The sequence below is a fragment of the Cheilinus undulatus genome, linkage group 21, assembly GCF_018320785.1.
Source record: "Cheilinus undulatus linkage group 21, ASM1832078v1, whole genome shotgun sequence".
NCBI classification, from domain to species: domain Eukaryota; kingdom Metazoa; phylum Chordata; class Actinopteri; order Labriformes; family Labridae; genus Cheilinus; species Cheilinus undulatus.
Window position 1 is genome coordinate 11,580,081 of NC_054885.1, and position 18,066 is coordinate 11,598,146.

The following is an 18,066-nucleotide window of genomic DNA, read 5'->3' on the forward strand; positions in this document are numbered from 1 at the left end:
GTGTTATTAATTGTCAGTACTGCAAGCTGCAAAACCACTGGTATGTTCTTACAGGTCAATAATAAAGCTAGACATTTATTAGCTCCACCTTAAATTGTTTAACTTCAAAATGAATGCCACCTTATTTGAGTACTTGAACAAAAAGACAACTGTTATTGTCTGTTAATATATTTATAATATTATATATTTGGATTTTGATTTTATTACGACCTGCAAGTGTGGGCAATGTACCGTCTCTGGGCTGACCAAAGAGTAGACGTAGAGAGGCAGGAAAAGGCGGTTGAGAAGGTGGTCAGTCAAAACATCATTAAGGAATTCACAGTTGATGATGAGGATGTCGTTCAGGTAGTGGAGGTGGTCGAGGTGCTCGGCTACCAGGTCACTCAACTTCCCTCTATTTTTATGTCTGGCAGTAACAGAAAAAAGAGAGGATGAGATGTTTTTAAGATAGAGGAGACTGTAACATTATCAAGAAACAGAAAGTGTTATGCATTTATTGTACAGGATTCCAAGACCAAACTGAAGACAACGACCCATCAGAAAGTCAAAATATATGATGATTAAATGTAAAATAGGATTTATGTCCCTGACTTATTCTATCATGTTATGCACACCAGAATTATAGACTGCAAACAGGCCTGACCTCTGGTGGCAGCAGAGAGTATAAACCAGAGAAAATTTGATGACACTAACTCTTCATCCGTCTGCACACATTTGTCCAGTTCAATGACATGGCTGCCGATGAACCAGACCAAGTTGCTGAAGTAAGGGACTGCCGTCTTATCTCGGATGTAGTGCAGCATGTGCTGGTTATCCACTGCAGAGAAGAGGGTCAGGGTTAAGAGCTGGATTAAGGATGTTCTACAATGACACAAACTCAGATTCATACACATCTTTTAATCCCAGCAATAACCAAAATGTAACAAATATGATTTCAAAAACTACTGAAAGAAAGAAAGAGGCAAATAAGGAAATTAACCAACCACATAAAGTCAAATTAAGAACATGAATTGGTCCGGTCAGTCTGTTGTTATGATAACATAGAGGGAATATTAGTGGAGTGAAAGTAAGAAAACAGCTGATTATGAGATTGGAGCAACAGTGACACTGGGGTGATTGGAAATCTTAAATTTCTTAAACAGTTCTTAATATTTAAGCCAAGTCTGTGATCTGAGCCTACACACTGTGTCTAACACACTTGATGCTACATAAAGCCAAAATTTCTGAATCTTTTCAATAACTGACAAAAAAACCCCCAAAAAAACCACAGCTCTTCAACCATATTTTGACCTATAGCTGCTGCAAACCAAAGAAAGAGTCAAAAATTGCACAAATACCATATCAGTATAACACAATTCAAACATACTGGAGAAATTCTCTGGTGATAAAAGATGAGATAACCTGATATTGGGTGCCAAAGGAGTTGTATTTTTGTTAGTTTTTATTAGAACATCTAGCATTCTGGGATTTAGGCTTGGGCATGATTTTCAGATATTCAAGTTATTAGTGATTTTCAAATAAATTCTAAAAATTTGAAGATTTAATGTGGAAATCATCTCAATTTAAAAATATGTATATCTTCTGTTTATTTATGCTTTTAAACCAGCGCCTGGTTGTAATGCAGTACGGCCACCGGACAGTGGCCCTACTGCACCTGAAAGCTGTTTGTCAACTGCCTTTAAATAACAAATAAATAATAAAAATATGACATCAGTCATGTCTGAGGATAGAGCTAAGGAGATCTGAAGTGGGTAAATCTGGCACAACTTCACCAAGGTGCATGGAGGATGAGGAGAGTCTTGAAGAGAACAGAAATCCCCAGCAACACTTGTAATTTAAAGAACAATTTTATTAGACCAATGTGTTTCGGCATGAACCCTTCATCAGGGTCATGGCCCTGATGAAGGCTACATGCCCTTAATGAGGGTCATGACCCTGATGAAGGCTATATGCCAAAACATGTCTAATAAAGTTGTTCTTTAAACTACAAGTGTTGCTGGAGATTTCTGTTCTCTTGGGGACAGAACTAATATGCTAAGAACCCTAACCTTGCTTCTGATAACTTAAGGAAAGTCAATTTGGTCGATTTTGTTGTTTCGGATCATTTACACAATCCTTTTGACGTAGTATTGTCAATAAACAGACAGTTTCTAAGGCTAAAAAGAGCACAGAGTTAATGCCAAATCTGTTATTCCAGGGGTGTCCAAACGTTTTTAACTGAGGGCCACACACCAGAAAATAAAAAGATGATTGGGCAACTTCGATACACCTCACCTCTATAAATAAAACCCTACAGCACAACTCTCCTGAAAAGGCTGATAAGTAAAAAAAAATCCAATGTTAAGCGTTTTGAGGCGGCCAATCAGATATCAGAGGGTCTCTGGCCGGCCCTGCCTATGCCAAGATCTGCCTAGGTCAGAGCGAAAATGAGGCTCCAGATTCTGACAGCTAATTTAGACATTTAGACACAAAAAAGAGCAAGCTGCGCAAATCTTCTAAACTTTCAGGTTTGTTTGTGCTTAAAGATGATTAGTATGACATGCTTTGTAAACTTGAACTTTAGATGTAGAAGATAGTAGAGGAATTAAGTGCCAATTAGTGCTGTTATTTACTGCCATAATCCTTGTTTTATTATCCATCAGGGTGTTACGGACTAATATTATGATTTTTGTTGTCAAGTTTACCATTCACACTGTTGTCCCAAGTTAGTCATCAAAAAAGGCTAGGGATGCATGGTTTTATTGGTATTGATAACTGTATTGACAAATATTAGCTTGAAAGTGAATTATCAATATTGGCAGAAATGAATGTCAATGTATGGCTAAAAAAATCTGCTTTTATCAGCAGTAAATACTGGCCATACAAACAAATACATTTGTGGAGTTTTAGGCTGGATCAACAGACCCGCATCAGCTGAATTCTATTTCTTTATTTCTCATCATTCCTGACACTTTCGAGTGTGCGAAATTTGTATGTTTTTTTATACTCAAACATTAGGTTGAACTACATTTAAACGGTATCAATATCAGGGTATATTGGCTAAAATTATTTAGAAATCTCAGCACATCAGCTATCAGGAAAAATCCAACTCCTTGAAAAAGCATTTAAACAAATTAATGTCAAAATGTTTGTTTACAGTGTAACATAACAGCATTGCCTGTGTAGTCAATCACAAGCTTTCTGTTCTAATGCGGGTCATATTTCACTTTATTTTTAGAATTTGCAGAGGGCCACTTAAAGTGGTCTGCAGGCTGCAGTTGGCCCCCAGGTCACAGTTTGGACACCCCTGTGTTAGCCAATTATAGGTAAATTCCTTTAAAGAGTAGCATAAAGTTTCAAATAATTGCATATGACTTTTAAAGAGAAGGATACCTTGAAATGCACATCCCTAATATTGATTAATCTTGGCTTTTAATAGTACTCTAAGTTAAAAATTCTGAAATTGTGACAACCCTAATCCTGATGTGAAGTAATTTAGCCCAGTTGAAAAGTAGAAATAAATGTCAAAGATTGACCCTGTAGGAGTGTATAAAAATGAACAGGATCTCAACAATTTTTCACATAAAAGATGGAACATGTTGGAATAAACCTTTTTTGGCTCCAAGGGGATTTCGATTTAAGTTATTTAATCTAAGTCAGCTCTAGTCCAAAGGCTCTATGTTAAAAATTCAAATATGTGGGAATTTTGAATACGATTTTACTGAGCTCATCTCACCTCTGTAGCTGTTTATCTTTCCTCTAGTCTAACAGTAGTTAGCTGTGACTAAGAACACACCCCAATCAAATCACCAAGCTGTAGAAATACCCAAGTTGAATGATGGGTAATGTTAATAACATGTTTTACAAGAAAAGGGAGGGGATTGTTTTTTTTACAGAAATTCTCTCTGTGATTACTGCATCAATTACTGAATGAGTCATTGTTAAAAATGTGTAATGAAAAATGGGTGTAGTACTTTTCAGACATGACAATATCCAAAGTGTACAAAGCTTTCCTCTAAGTCTGATTTTTATGTTTTTGTTAACAGATCATAGTAAACACATATCAGAAGAGACAAGTTTTACTTCATGTTTCTATCAGTATGTTTGAGTTTATCATCACCAAAAGCAGCAGAGCTAAAGAAAAAACATCCACATTATCTGTGAAGGTTTTGGGGATTCCTCTGCTTAACCATCATGAGATAAAACCTTGTTATGTAGTCCAAATGAAAGTTTTAGTTATTCAGGAGTCAAACTGAGTCATGAAGTGAATGAGTAACAAAACAGACTGATAAATTACATTAACCTGAAAAACAAATAGGGAGAAGACAAGCTGCCGCTTGCAAAAATTAAAGTATCATTCCACCTTAACCACTGTTGTATGAATTCATCACTAAAGCAAAATAAGACAATAATAATAAACAATTGTTGCAAAACTGTCCAACCCATCACCAAAATAACAACCAGCATGTGGGGCTGAGCTCAAATTAAGTCTGTGGAACAATTAACCCAAGAAAGAAAACGTTAAAAAGGCATGTGTTTTTCTTCTGCATGTGTGTAGGAGAGGGAAAAGAATGGATCAAAAGAACAAGAACTGCAAAGATATTTACATCCACACATTTAAACACATACACCATTAGAAACAGATAGGGCTGGGTATCAATGACAACTCATATTTAATGTGTAATGAACACAATTTAACAGCAAATCTGAGGTTTTAAAATTCATAAAAGTCAAGCCCTACTGTTAGATGTTAATAAGCTTGTATGCACATTGTAGTGTGTGTGGGCAAATTCTTAATGGCAATGAAATGTGTCAGTGATACCCAGCCCTAAGATAAAGACTGAATGAATGGAACCAACTTACATGAAACTGGAGTTAGGCAGATGGGGCGCGCAGAGGGGAGGAGGGAGAGGAGGAGAGAGACAAAGAGAGGAAGAGGAAGAGTGGTTGTTGAAGAGGAGGAGGAGGAGGAGGGAGAGGGGGAAACAGACACAGGGTTAATGTGAGTAAGAGGGCGGCTGTGGAGGGGTGGAGGCTGGGAAAAACCCTGCTGGTATCTTAAAAACACACTGCAAACACTGGCACATCTGGAAAAGGAGTTACCAAAACTTTTCATGTTTTCAGAGTACTTTACTGCAAGATATGTAAACACTACAAACATGAATCAATATGCTTTACAACATCAAAGGAAAGCTGGAGTATAATATCTAGTTTTTGGCATAATAAGTCATAACTGTAGTGAAATCTTTTCCCAGATTGTCATCTGTTGCAGCGCATGGCATAAGGAATCAGTTGGAAGCATTAAACAGCAACTTATTCAGCATTACGATGATTTTCACTGCAACATACTGAGACAGTTTGTGACACTGCAAGTGTCTGAGTCATGTCTTATCTTAAAAAGCAGTCTTTGGAAAAAAGCTCTCAAGTCAGAGCTGCAGAAATAGCTGCAGAAGTGAGCTCATACTTCCTTCTTTGACTGATTCCTTACTATAGCACAGCCCACGAATAAATTCCCCACATCACTAGTTTCAGGTTCATATATGGCTCTGTTTATTAATGTTGTTATGGCCACTTGTCCTAACCAACACCGTCACTGTTGGGAGTTGCACATCAGTCTACTGAAGTTGTATTTTGTAAAGTGCACATGCTGTATCAGACAAACATTGACAGAGACAGACAGAATGCCAAAGTTTATTGTATGTTGCAGTGAGGCAATGTTATTAACAGTGAAAAGGAGCACGGTGCGTGGAGAAAAGCCAAACCCACTAAATGCATTGACCACCTCCCCAGGATAAGGCGGCTCTGAGAAACAGCAAGAAAGTGAAGCAGAGGCTGAGGCAGCACAGTGCAGAAAGCAAAACAGCCTTAGGAGAAAAGAATCTATTCACCGCAGGGAATGTGTGCAGTTACACCACTATGTGAATAAATACCGTCAGCCTCGCTAGTCATCTGCAGAATTTCTAGTCAGTTAAACTAATCATTATTATTTTTGTTTTTATCTAGGCTTATAGTGCCAGCTACCCTCCACTAACCAGGGCTGTAGCTCTGGTTAATGTGCCTTTCTTCAGCATCTACTGCCTGGAAGTAAACAAGCACTCAACCAGAGTAACATGTCACCACATTCAGCACAGGCATATGACGTTTACCAGCAAGGAGTACCGAAGGATGGTGCAACAACCAGCCACATTTGGCAGACCAATTTCAAATTGTTTACCCACACAGCAATATATATGACACAAATGGTAAGATTTCCACAGCTTTGAAAATAACGATCTACTTTGTTGTTAAAGAATATAAATAAGTGCTTTAAACAGCAACAGAATTGGCTCTATGTTGTATGACTTTGGAAAGTGTTTAGTTGTGATAAGTAACTACAAGATTAGTGCTCAATTTGACTGTTTTCTGAGGGTACTGTTCCGTTAGACTGGTTTAGAAATTAGAAATATATTACTAGAAATTAGCTGCTAGGAGCATCCTCACTGAAAAGGAAATCTGTGCTACAATGTTTGAGTGCTCTTAGTGCTCTTATTTTGAAGAACTGTCATTCTTATGCAAATTAGAGTTTAGGCCAAGGTTCATAACTTAAAAAGAGAATTAAACAAACCTGCCTTGAAAGAGCTGTATGGATGGATTACTGGTCAATTGCATGGCTGTAATTAAGTTTATTTCTTAGAGAATAGAGAGCACTGGTTGTTCAAAAATCAGTTCAACTTCCTTGGAATTTCTCCCTGTTAGCCGCTGTCTTAGTTAAAGTGTATGGTTCAGTACTTGGATACTTATATCCCTTTTATGAGAGATGGGAAAATATATAATCAGTTAAATATCAATATATAATCATCCTACGTAGTCTGATACAACTATCAAATCACTAGTGCCATTCATAGGTCAATTAAAAACAGTAAATTCAGCAGTAAGTAAAGAGATGAAGCATGATAAGAGGTGACAAAATTACAGTGAATCAGGGTCTTTTTTCAGTTCATCAGATATAAAGATGTTTTATTATATGACTGTCCTGTAACGTATCGTCATAAAATGGCTATGTCATGATTTTATCGTGGGCTGGCTATCAAGTATTATACTTTACCACACTAGACAATTTAAAGCATGATTGTAGGCCCAATCCCCCCTTCCTCAACCACAATTGAAGGGACATCAGGGGCTGATTATTTGTCCAAATAATCCTCATATGTGTGGTGTTAAAATGATTACTTTGGTGCTCATGCTTGAGTCTGAGCTTCCCTGAACTGGGATACTAGATTTGAAAGATGTCTGACATTTGCAACCCCAGATCGGCCTTCCTCTAACAGGATACCCACAATAATAACCAATGGGAGCGGCCAAAGTGGGTAGCTGCACCAACTGGATGTTATGTACTTTTACAAACATAAATATGACCGCGCTGTCCTCTCAGCCTGGATTTCACCCATATTCCTGTCCTTGTTTTTTCACTTTAGCTATAACACATTAATCAGGACAGCCAGCTGATGACGTCAATTGTCTTCCTTTTCTTTTTCCTCTGAAGTCACATTTAATCACAAGTTTCTGTGAGATCTCATGTCAATGAAATCGGCACTGTTACGATGACACCACAGATGGCAAGTGTGTGTGGTCTAGCCGAATAGTGTAATGCAGCTTGGGGAGGATTATAAAGTTAAAAACTGGCTGAACATGGTCCCCCACTTTTTTAAAGGACACACCTGTCTGGTTAACACATGGGTCACACCAAAGCTGGCTTTCACAAAAAAACAAACAAACAATAATTCACCTTAGGAACAGCAAAATTAAGTGATAAATGACAACATGATGGCTAGTATAAGTAGACAGTTGGAAATAAACCCTTTAATTTGTCCTCAGATTCCTCAGAGGCATGTTTGCACAACTAAAAGACATTCAGATGGCCATCTGCAGAATAAATACAAATATGTGTTTATTCTGAGCTGTAGTTATTCTGCCCATTAATGCTTATCTGCTATTGAGCTATAAGAGATTATGAATAATTACAGAAAAGAAAATATGGTTGACTGTGAACTAGAATAACCACCTGGCAGTTACATGCCTCAGTGAGGTCTTCAGTTGTCTGAGGGTGAAAGTACCATGGTGGGTCAAGGAGAAGGGCTTGGGTGGTTTTTGACCTAGACTATGTACCTTAGAAAAACTAATGCATTCATGAAGAATTGTAGAAAATTCCCTAAAAGGATACTTGAGATATCATGTTTGCAATTACGGCCCAGATGGCCATAAAAACCTTCTAAGCACTACCAAGATGTCGCAAATAAAGAACCTCTTTTCATCAGTTGAATCTTCAGCTGGATCCTTTGAAGCTCTTTCTAAAAGACTGTATCAAATGATGTTTTAAATAAAGAGGCATTCTTCTTTTAAACAGTATACAGAAGGAAAGAAGACATTCAGGGCCTGGATTAGTGTTTCCATGTCTGTAGCAGCGTTACCTGTTAGTCATGCTCATGCACCAGAAGCAGCAGCGAGAAGAGGGCAGGAGTACAGAGAGAGGCGGTAGGTAGGTAGGTAGGCAGTCCCAGCATCCCGTCAGTGTGCTGTGCCTGTGTGTGCATGTTTGCGTGTGGTTAAGCATGTGCACATGCATGATACTGGCACTCACCTTTGTAGACGTTGAGTGTGATGGTGCGGACTGCGATGCGGACCATGCTTTCTGGGTGGTTGAAAAACTTAATGGCCTCGGTGTACAGGGCAAAGTCATTAGTGTGCTGTGTGTGGGAGACAGAAAGGGGGCGCAGGTGAGCAAGGCACGGCATTGCACCACTGCACTAAGGCAACGAGAGACCAGAGAGAGAGAGAGAGAGAAAGCAGCTAGCAGAGACAAACTCTAGAATGCTAGAAGATGTAAAGAGAGTAACAATGTGTTTAGTTCTGCTATCTAAGAAAATATTCTATGAACAGCTTTTAAGGTTATTACAGTACTACAACATGATTCTAGAGAAAGAAACTCTTAAAACTGAGTCAACAATTTTACAAGTTGCACCCAACCAAATGCTACAAAACCAATAGAAACAGTTTAAAAATCCTGCGAATATTGAAAAGATGTTTAAACTTGTTTTGCAGAAGTTGCATTTATAGCAGGATATTTCTCTTGTAAATGAGATTTTTGATCTCAGTGAGGTTCTCCTTGATAAATAAGTTTAAATAAATAAAAATAATAAGCAATGGTAAACACCGTTTTATTAGATATGGGTGTTTTAACCTGGTCTAGAACTTGACAGACACTCATGCAAAGCCAAACTAGAAAAAATACGTGATTGGAAGCATTTCAGCACATAACACTTAGGAAGTGTGAACTGCTGCTCTTCATCTCACTCCCTTCTCTCTCTATGCCAGTGCCTGATCCTGTTCCCAAACATTCCTCAGTCGCTGCGACCTCCAGCCAATCACAGTCGAGGGCCAGAGAGCAATAGCCCCAAAGAGGTCGCAGGGAATGAAGAAACATGACCCTGACACCAAACCCAAACCAGGAGCTGGTCCTCTGTGGTCTTTGAAATGCTGAACCGACAGGATCAGAGGAGTTATCAGCTGTCTTATAGCACCCCCTGGAGGACAATAATCCATACTACAATAACTCATGAGTCAATCATTATGAAGTGGGAAATATCTTTTCTCTCTCACATGCTTTTACCTCTTGAAATTTCTTAAATGTTTACTTACAGTTGTTTTAAAGCTAAGTTAAGTAAGATGTAAAGGTGATTTATCACTTTTCCACCTTCTAACACAGCCTCCTGTTGTCTAAAGAAAACCCATCTGTCCTACGCTTTGGTCAAGTATAACATAAAATCGAGCACCACAGGAGGTTTTTGACCCTGTATAAACCAGCTCAAAAAGCCTTCCTCTGAACAGTCTGTTTTGATGTGTGTCTCTATGAAAGACAAATGAGCTCTTTCCTGCCCAGCTCATCTCTATCCAGGGGAGTGGCAGCACAACTACAGCTGTATGCCCCCATGGTTGTGGATGGAGATGCCAGGTATTATCATAATGACACTTGTTATGGCACCACAAGAGGCACAATGTTTTTAGACATAGAACAAAGTTCACATTTTATGGGTCGGTAGATACTCTGGATACCGACATATATTGGCAATATTAAAAAAGGGGGTTTTCAAGGTATGTTGTCGTCAAATAAAGAAAACACAGATTCACATGATGTTTGTCCTGAGGTCTACATGCTGGGTCTGGTTTTGACTTCAGGGCTAAAGCTTCCATCAACAGTACACCAATAACTTTCCCCAGCACACACAGGCCAATGAGAGGACTAGATACTGCTGGAAGAAAAGTCAAGTTTAGCATCATCATCAGTAGTTGCTCTAGATTATTACAACACAAAGGATAACACACACAGGGTAAAACATGAATGTTGCAAAAGAGGAACAGCTATTTTAAATTTGAAACTACAAGACAAGAGTGAAACACTTTGGTGAGTCTTGTAATCTATAAGAAATAAAACAGTCTTATATTAAGGAAACACTAAGGATGCTTTCACACCAACAGCTCCTTTAGTTTGTTCTGATTCTGATGATAGAGGGATCATTCTTGCATTCTTCTTTTGCATTGTTTTGTGTTCACACTGCATTATTCTAAAGTTAGCCAAACAACAGGCTGTCCTTACGTCACTGTATCACAGCCTGCTGTGTTAGTAAACAAATACCATGCCTAGCCTATTAGTCACACTGCATTCAAGACTAGGGATGCACATGATACAGGTGTAGGCAGATATTACCCAAGTAAGTTAAATATAGATATAAATATAGGCTGATAAGAAAATATCTGCTGATATTTACAACCAATACATCAGCCATACATATCAGCAGTATATATTGAGTATCATCATTAAATATTAGTAAAATATCAAAGTGCAGAATCAAGAATAGGTGGTTGCCCAGCAGACGACACACTCAAGGAGATCCACCGTGAGCCATGAACATTTTAATGAAGCCCCAAATGCAAAACAACTACCACGCTGTCTGCTTTCCCACTCCTCCCTGAGTTCTGTTCTATTTTGCCTCTTTTTGCACTGCAGACACTTGGTGTTCTTACACAAAAAGATGTGCATATCAGTATTGGTATCAGCATTGGCTAAAAGTAGTTCGTAATTATCTCCATATCAGATATCTGGGATTATCCATTATCATGCATCCTTATTCAAGATGCTACGTGGGTTGATTTGGAGCAATGGGATTGGTTAAATGTCTTATCTACATTTGGGCAGATAAGCATACTTAAAAGAGGGACTTTCAAAGCTCTGTCTGTGTTACAGTTTAATTTGTGACCATGTTGTATGACTGGTGTCAAATGATCTTCCTAATGAACCTTTCTTTGTTTAGTTTTCATTAAATACAGGTCTAATGAGCAAAGATAAAAATTAACAAAAAAGTGAGCATACATGGCGTTTTAAACAGTTGTTCTAACAACAGCATCACAGATAAGCTGCTAAAGGCCACCAACTAACACGGTCAATCTTAAAACTGAAACACCTGTCTGTTTTGACAGAGATGCTCTGACAGCAGGATTCAAAAGTAGAGAGCAGCTTGGGCAAAATTCCCTGGTTCAAATGAGATAGATCAAAATTGTGATATGACACTCTGCTGATAAGATGGTGACTAACTTTAGCCTGTTTTTCTTTTCATGCTAATTAGCACAGAAACGACTGGGAAGAACCTATTGGCCCATGAATGATTGTTATTATTCCAATTCTATCTATTCTATTCTTTTATCATCAAATGTAAACAGAATTTCCCCATAGCCTGGCTACTGCTTGGACTGCTACTGCAGTGTGATGAGACAGCCAATGATTTGTTCTGTTTGCTGGCTCGATAGCATTCCCACTGCTAATGACCCACACTAGGGCTGGATTGAAAGCAAGCCAAGACCACCTCTCTCAAGTCATCTCGGCCTAGTTTTTGTTCCAAGACAGGGTGAAATTGTCGTTTTCACATATGTGCAAAAAAAGGGGCAAAGTGGGAATGCCCCTTTGTTTCAGAGCAATGTCCCCAAACAATCCAGGTGTGAAAGCCCCATAAGTGTTTTTAAAAGCTACTAAAAAGAAGGACAGAAGACACTTTTTGCCACACCAATGACACTGATCATTATGGATAGTAAAGACAAAATTTGGACTTGAACTTAGTAAAAATAACACCTAATTTTTGTGATTTCATTGCCTTTTACATAAGGTGCTTAGGTGCTCCACTTTAAAAAGCTGATGAATCTAAGCAACAGGTTGTCTAACTTGTTTAACTCATCCTGTTTATCACCCACTCTTATATCTCAGTTTCTCATCCTCCTTACTCTCTGTCTGACAAAGACGGCAATCAATAAAAGCTGCTGCATTGAAGATCCTCTATTTCTCCTCCTTCCTTGACCTCACCTCATTGTAGAAAAAGTGCACCGTGTGGTTGTTGAGTTTGAGGGACAGGGTCTTAAGGAAGGAGATGTAGTAGGCCATGATCTCCTCGTCTGAGAAGTCAAATTTGTGGACAATGATGGAGTTCACGTGATTGTTTGATAAGAGATAATCTGAGGAGAGAAGAGAAGAGAAGAGAAGCTAGTCAGACTTGTTCAAAGAGTTCCCAGTGACTTAAAAAAAAAACACACTGTGGGCCTCAAGATAGGCATGGATAGCTTTGCTCCATTTCTTTCATTTTAGTTTTGCTGTAATCTGATCAACAGTGTTAGACTTCTGAGAGCTGTGTACAATCACCAGTCAAAAAGACAACCAGACAGCGATGAAAAATGACCAGAGCATTTAATCAAGACACTCTGTCTTACTTTATGTAAGATATCTGCCAAAATGACATTACATCATCTGCTGAGTTTACAGTTGCCTAGCAACAACACAAAATGCAGCAGGCTGCTACACTATGTACATTCCAGCAAAGACAGGCAGTGCATTCTTCAGCTAACAAACATGACCATCTAAACACTGTACAGAACATCCCAACATAATGTGGGCATCTTTCACGACTCTCTCTTAAAGTCCTTGTAAAAGGAAATCCAAAATTTGTGTCTAAACACACAGGATACGTTGCAGTAAGGTTTCTGTAAACATGAACACTGAGATCTACGTGTGACTAATTTTTGGATTCAAGCTGTTAGAACATTGTTCACCTCTTTCCAGGCTTGGTTTAATTTGGGCAGGGCAATATGGCAGCCCCAGCATCATCATCTGCTATGGGGAAAACTCTTAACCGTCTGCCTGTCATGACATAAATGTGATGTTTCTCTGGTGGCTTAAAAAAAGAGAGTTGTAACATAGCTGCATAGCAGACAGATGATTCCACCATTCAGGTTGTAGCATTATTCTAAGTTTGAGAGACTTGTATTTTTCTTGTGAGTGGGTCTGGCTACAGCTCATTAATGACACAGGTTCATAACACACTGGCCTATCATAAAAGAAACATAAATTACATATTTTTTCATCACTTTACAGGGGCTTAAAACTTGAGCAAAACATGATTCTGACTAATTTAAATCTAAAAATGCATTTAAAAAACAACCCATTAAATGAAATTGACATATAAGACATAAAGATTTAAACACTCACACAGGGAGGTCTCATGGCTGATGTTCTCAAACAGTATGTTGAGGGTCTGGAGGAGCTGAACACACACGTAGCGTCCCGATTTCTGGCGCAGGATGTTCAGGAAGAAGGCAAACATGTTCTTCTCCAGGAAGAAGCTGAACACAAAGTAAGTGTAAAAACCAACAACAGGGATTTAATTCATGATGGCACGACCTTGAGATCCAATTATCTAAAAGATAAATGTGCTTTATTTGCTGCGTCCTGGTTATGACACATGCCATACACACAACACCCTGACTGGACTCCAGTTAAGGACAACTAATCTCTTTCTGTCTGAATCTTTACAGTTTAATTTACATTTAATCATCATTTCCCTGCAGCACAGTATTATACCCTTTACTCATGCACTGCCCTTTTGACTTTGAAAAACCTTGCAGTTTTAATGCTACTGTTCATGGGCAGTAGCATGAAAACATGACTGGCTATCTCTCTACTGTGAATACATAAATGTACGACAAGAGCACCACAGCACTTTGCATCAAAGTCACTAAAATACAAAATCTGATAAAAAGACCAGTATGATGTAAGGCACCAGTGGCCTTGTGGTTAGTTTGCATGCCATTTATGGAGGCCATAGTCCCCAAAACAGGCATAACAAGCCCAAAATTAAAAAAAAAAAAAACATTAAGTCTTGATCTAGATTAAACCACTGTTATGAAAAAAATGCAAATATTCAAAGCCTACAAACAAGACGGTTAAAGCCTGTGTCTATTCTGAGGGTTTCCTGGTGGCATCAAGTAATCTTTCAGCACTCTGTGGTTTCTTTGCTTTCAAAGCCATTTCCTGTTGCACGTAAAAAAATGAAAGTCATGAAATGTGTTGACAGAAACAATGACATTTGCAGTAATTGTAAAACACAAAAAGACAAGAAAACCAGACAGCACTTTGGTTTCTTGAGGATGAGCAGGAGCTTGAATCTACTAAGATTACTAAAATGCTTCCAAGAAAAGGATGTTAATTTCCTTGCAGGCCACAATGTTAACAACTTTGTAAAAGCAAAAAGCATTAGAAGAAGAGCAAGAATGGATCTGATGCAAAGATCGGGCTTCTATTGTGCTCTGAGGTTAATGCTTTTTAAAAAAAGGAACATTTGGTGGAAGGTTGCTTAATTTAGTTTGATTATTCTTTAAGATAGCTGTAACGTGGAGAAAAGGGTTTAAAGTTTGCTTGTGACAAAATATCCAAACATGAGTAGTAAAAACACAAGTCATCTTACGCAACTGACTTCAAGACACACTGAATACACACAGTCCAGTTCACAAGAGTGTAACTGCTAAAAAGCATGAATATGTGATTAGTTAAAAGAGTGGGAAACCTTGGAAGAGGATGAGCTGAGAAACATTCATTGAACGTTAATCTTAAACTATCAGTGTAACCTCTTGAAACCAGTTTTTATCATGGATAATGTTAATTTAAAAAAAGATTACAGAAACCTTTAATATTCACTGCATTTATTTTCTATTGTGGTTATTTTGATAGAAAGAACATTCTATACTTTAGAGAACTTACTGAATGAATCAAAATGCCCCGGGCATTTTGATTGGAAAATGCTGCTTCACTTGCAATAAGTAACTTACTTCCAAAGTTGTTATGTGTTGATTCGAAGCTATTCATGAATGTAATGTGTTTGGATTAAACTTTTTGTTGGGTTTGGATTGTGGAGACCCTTTCTAGTACAGCAGGACCATTTTGGGTTGGAACATCATGATCAGGAGAATACAAGAGAGATCCAAAGATAAGCAAGGTTAAATGGCTCTACAAATATGGGTTTGCTTGTCAGTGGTCTGACAGATGTATAGATTGTGGCTGGAGCTTGAAATGGTTGGAATTACAAGACTCATAGCTTTCAAGTAATGCACGGCAAAATGCTTGCACACTGAAGCTTTGTGGATAATTGTGATAATGAGCAGAAAACAAGCCAATGGCCCTGAAGACTGTTGGACATTCAAGAGGTTTTAACATTACTGTTAACTTCTGTTTATCCTGAGTCAAGGTCAGTGTTTTTGTGAAAGGACGAATGGCTAACAGAGTTATATTTAGTGCCCACCTTTGCAAACATTGGTTGTCGAGATTTACATACAAGTAAACACACATTGTCACTATAGGCCACTACTGCATATCTATGGCCACAGTTGCGGGAAATGGCATAAGCTCACTGACTGGTACTTACTCAAAAACAGAGCTGTCATTCTGATCACCCCAGATAAGGATCTCTGTGATGGAGCGGATGGTTTCCACTAGTAGGTTTCTGTTGTGGTCTGTCACTGTGGTGTTTTTGGTCAGGACATGGTACATATACCTGATACAGAAAAAAAGATGGAGACAGGCACAAAGAGTTGTGTGTAGGTTTGCAAAATAGTAGATTTTTGCTGATATCCAATATTTACAAATTAATTCTAGCCAATACCAATATTGATACCACTATTCAAATGTAGTTCAACCCAAAACTTTTCCTCTTAAAATACTCAGTTTAAAGTTTGAAGATCAGTATCAACATATTCTAGTCCTTAAAACAGATTTTAAAGTATAAGGAATGATGATAAATATAGAAAAAATTTCAGCTGAAGTAGGTCTGCTGATCCAGCTTAAAACAAACGTACTTGTTCATACAGCCAATACTTACAGCTGGCATAAGCAGATTGTTACAGCCAAAATATCGGTCACAAATATGGGAAGAAATGTTCAAATCTGCCGTTACCAATATCTCAGTCTTTCAGGCTAGTATCTGCCATTACTGTTATCAGGCTGATTTTTACGACTGAGGGGATGTAGACACAAATGCTGCAGCACGTATCTTCTTATTTACACTGCTCACATTACACTTTATTTACATCTCAGTTATACACTTAAATTTTAATTGAGTAAAGTTTGTATTGCGTTTTCTTCTGACTTTATGTTGTGCTTAAAGACCACATGCATCTACTTGGAAGACAGGAGATTGAGAAAGAGATGAAGCCATCAAAAATTACTACTAAACTCTTACACATTGTCTGATCGCACAAATTTACCTTGGCAACACAAAGTCCCCAATATTGGGTGTGTGTGACATTGTTTCTGTTGCCATGAAGTCGAAAAAGACATCAACATAGTATTGTTTAGTATCATATCGACATGCACAGTTCAGTTGTTATGACAAGCTTACGCGTGTTAATTAGTTACACCTGTTGTTGTGAGACAACTTACCATCCTAATTGGTTCTTGTACTCTGCTGCTCCGGCAGCTAATTAGATAAAGTGAAATCACCTGAGCAGACTCTGTAAGTCTCTTCAGTCCTGATTTCAGTCTAAACGGCCAAATACACTCCGATTTTACAGTCCAGAAACATCAGAATAGCACAAATTCCGTTTTAGGACGTGTTATCACCTGATAGCTAGCACCAGTTGGTTAACATATCGACCTTACTGGCCAGTAAAGAAAATAACATATTGAGTATTGACTTTATTCGCTGTTTTTGCTTCTAGGCAGCAACAGTTCGTTAGCTTGTACCATTTTAGCTATTATTAAGTAAGCTAATGACTCCACTGCCAGTCGTTCTTAGCCGGTTAGCATATACGCTAACGGTAGCATATCGAATACCAGCTACTCACTTTAAATGGTCCAGGGAGTGGATGTTTTTCGTTTTTCCTTGTCCTCCAACCCAGCTCCGTGACCGGCCGAACATCGTTACGGTTTTAAGGGGGTTCGAGATAAACCGGGCACGTTATTCAGCACAGGTTGGGGGTCCGCATCCTTCCATTACACCCACTTTACCGTGCAGATAGCTACTTAGCAAACAGAAGGTGATGGCTTCTTTTTTTTTTGTTTGAAACTTTATTGAACAGTACAGAGATGTACAAACGCTGCAGACATGTGCTGGGCATCTTGCCATACTAAATAAAAGTAAATACTATGACTTTAAAAATGTTCAAAATAATGGCGCACAGTAGAATCGGTGAAAAAAATAGTACTTCTGTTAAAAACGGCAGGACAAATGGTTTGCTCAGTCGGACGAAACGGCATAATATATCACTTGGATTTTATAATGTCTGCGTATGTTCTGGGGTTTGTCTTATTTGTGATTATGATGATTATCAAAGCAGTTTGTACACCTCTTTTTTTAAGGTGCTATATAAATAAAGTTACTGTTATTATTCTCTTTATTGTTATTAGAGAAGAATACAAACTACAATAACAGCTCGTGTTATTTATCCGTAATTTATTTTTGATATTAATTTTATCTATTTGCTTATTTATTTATCTTTTTATATACACTCTAACATAACCACTTAACCACGCAATGCTGTTTGTATGTGGGCTTTTGGTTTATAAAAAAAGACAAAAAAAAAAAAAAAACCAACAAACTACACTTCCGCTGTGCAAAGTGATGTTTAAACCATGCGACACGTCCTGGAGCAAGGGGGAGGGGCATTGTTATGATCGACATCAAAGAGACCAATCATATACGAGCCTGTCAAGCTTTTAGCCAATTAAATTTCGAGGCTTTAAGT

General features: G+C 38.2%; 1 protein-coding gene across 5 annotated transcripts in view; it reads right to left on the reverse strand.

Moving 5' to 3' along the window:
* Positions 1-17,401, reverse strand: part of clec16a (C-type lectin domain containing 16A) — a 61,620-nt gene extending 44,219 nt beyond the window's left edge. Inside the window, exons 1-8 of one of the 5 annotated variants that reach the window (XM_041817234.1) lie at positions 17,167-17,401; positions 15,750-15,878; positions 13,541-13,674; positions 12,365-12,513; positions 8,597-8,702; positions 4,843-4,848; positions 694-817; positions 232-406 (exon numbers count right to left, since the gene is read on the reverse strand). In XM_041817234.1, the coding sequence (XP_041673168.1) occupies positions 232-406; positions 694-817; positions 4,843-4,848; positions 8,597-8,702; positions 12,365-12,513; positions 13,541-13,674; positions 15,750-15,878; positions 17,167-17,240 (897 nt within the window). In that variant the 5' untranslated portion in view covers positions 17,241-17,401. The remainder of the gene's footprint in view (positions 1-231; positions 407-693; positions 818-4,842; positions 4,849-8,596; positions 8,703-12,364; positions 12,514-13,540; positions 13,675-15,749; positions 15,879-17,166) is intronic. The other 4 variants (XM_041817231.1, XM_041817233.1, XM_041817232.1 and 1 more) reach the window with 4 other exon arrangements.
* Between the last annotated feature and the right edge of the window lie 665 nt (positions 17,402-18,066).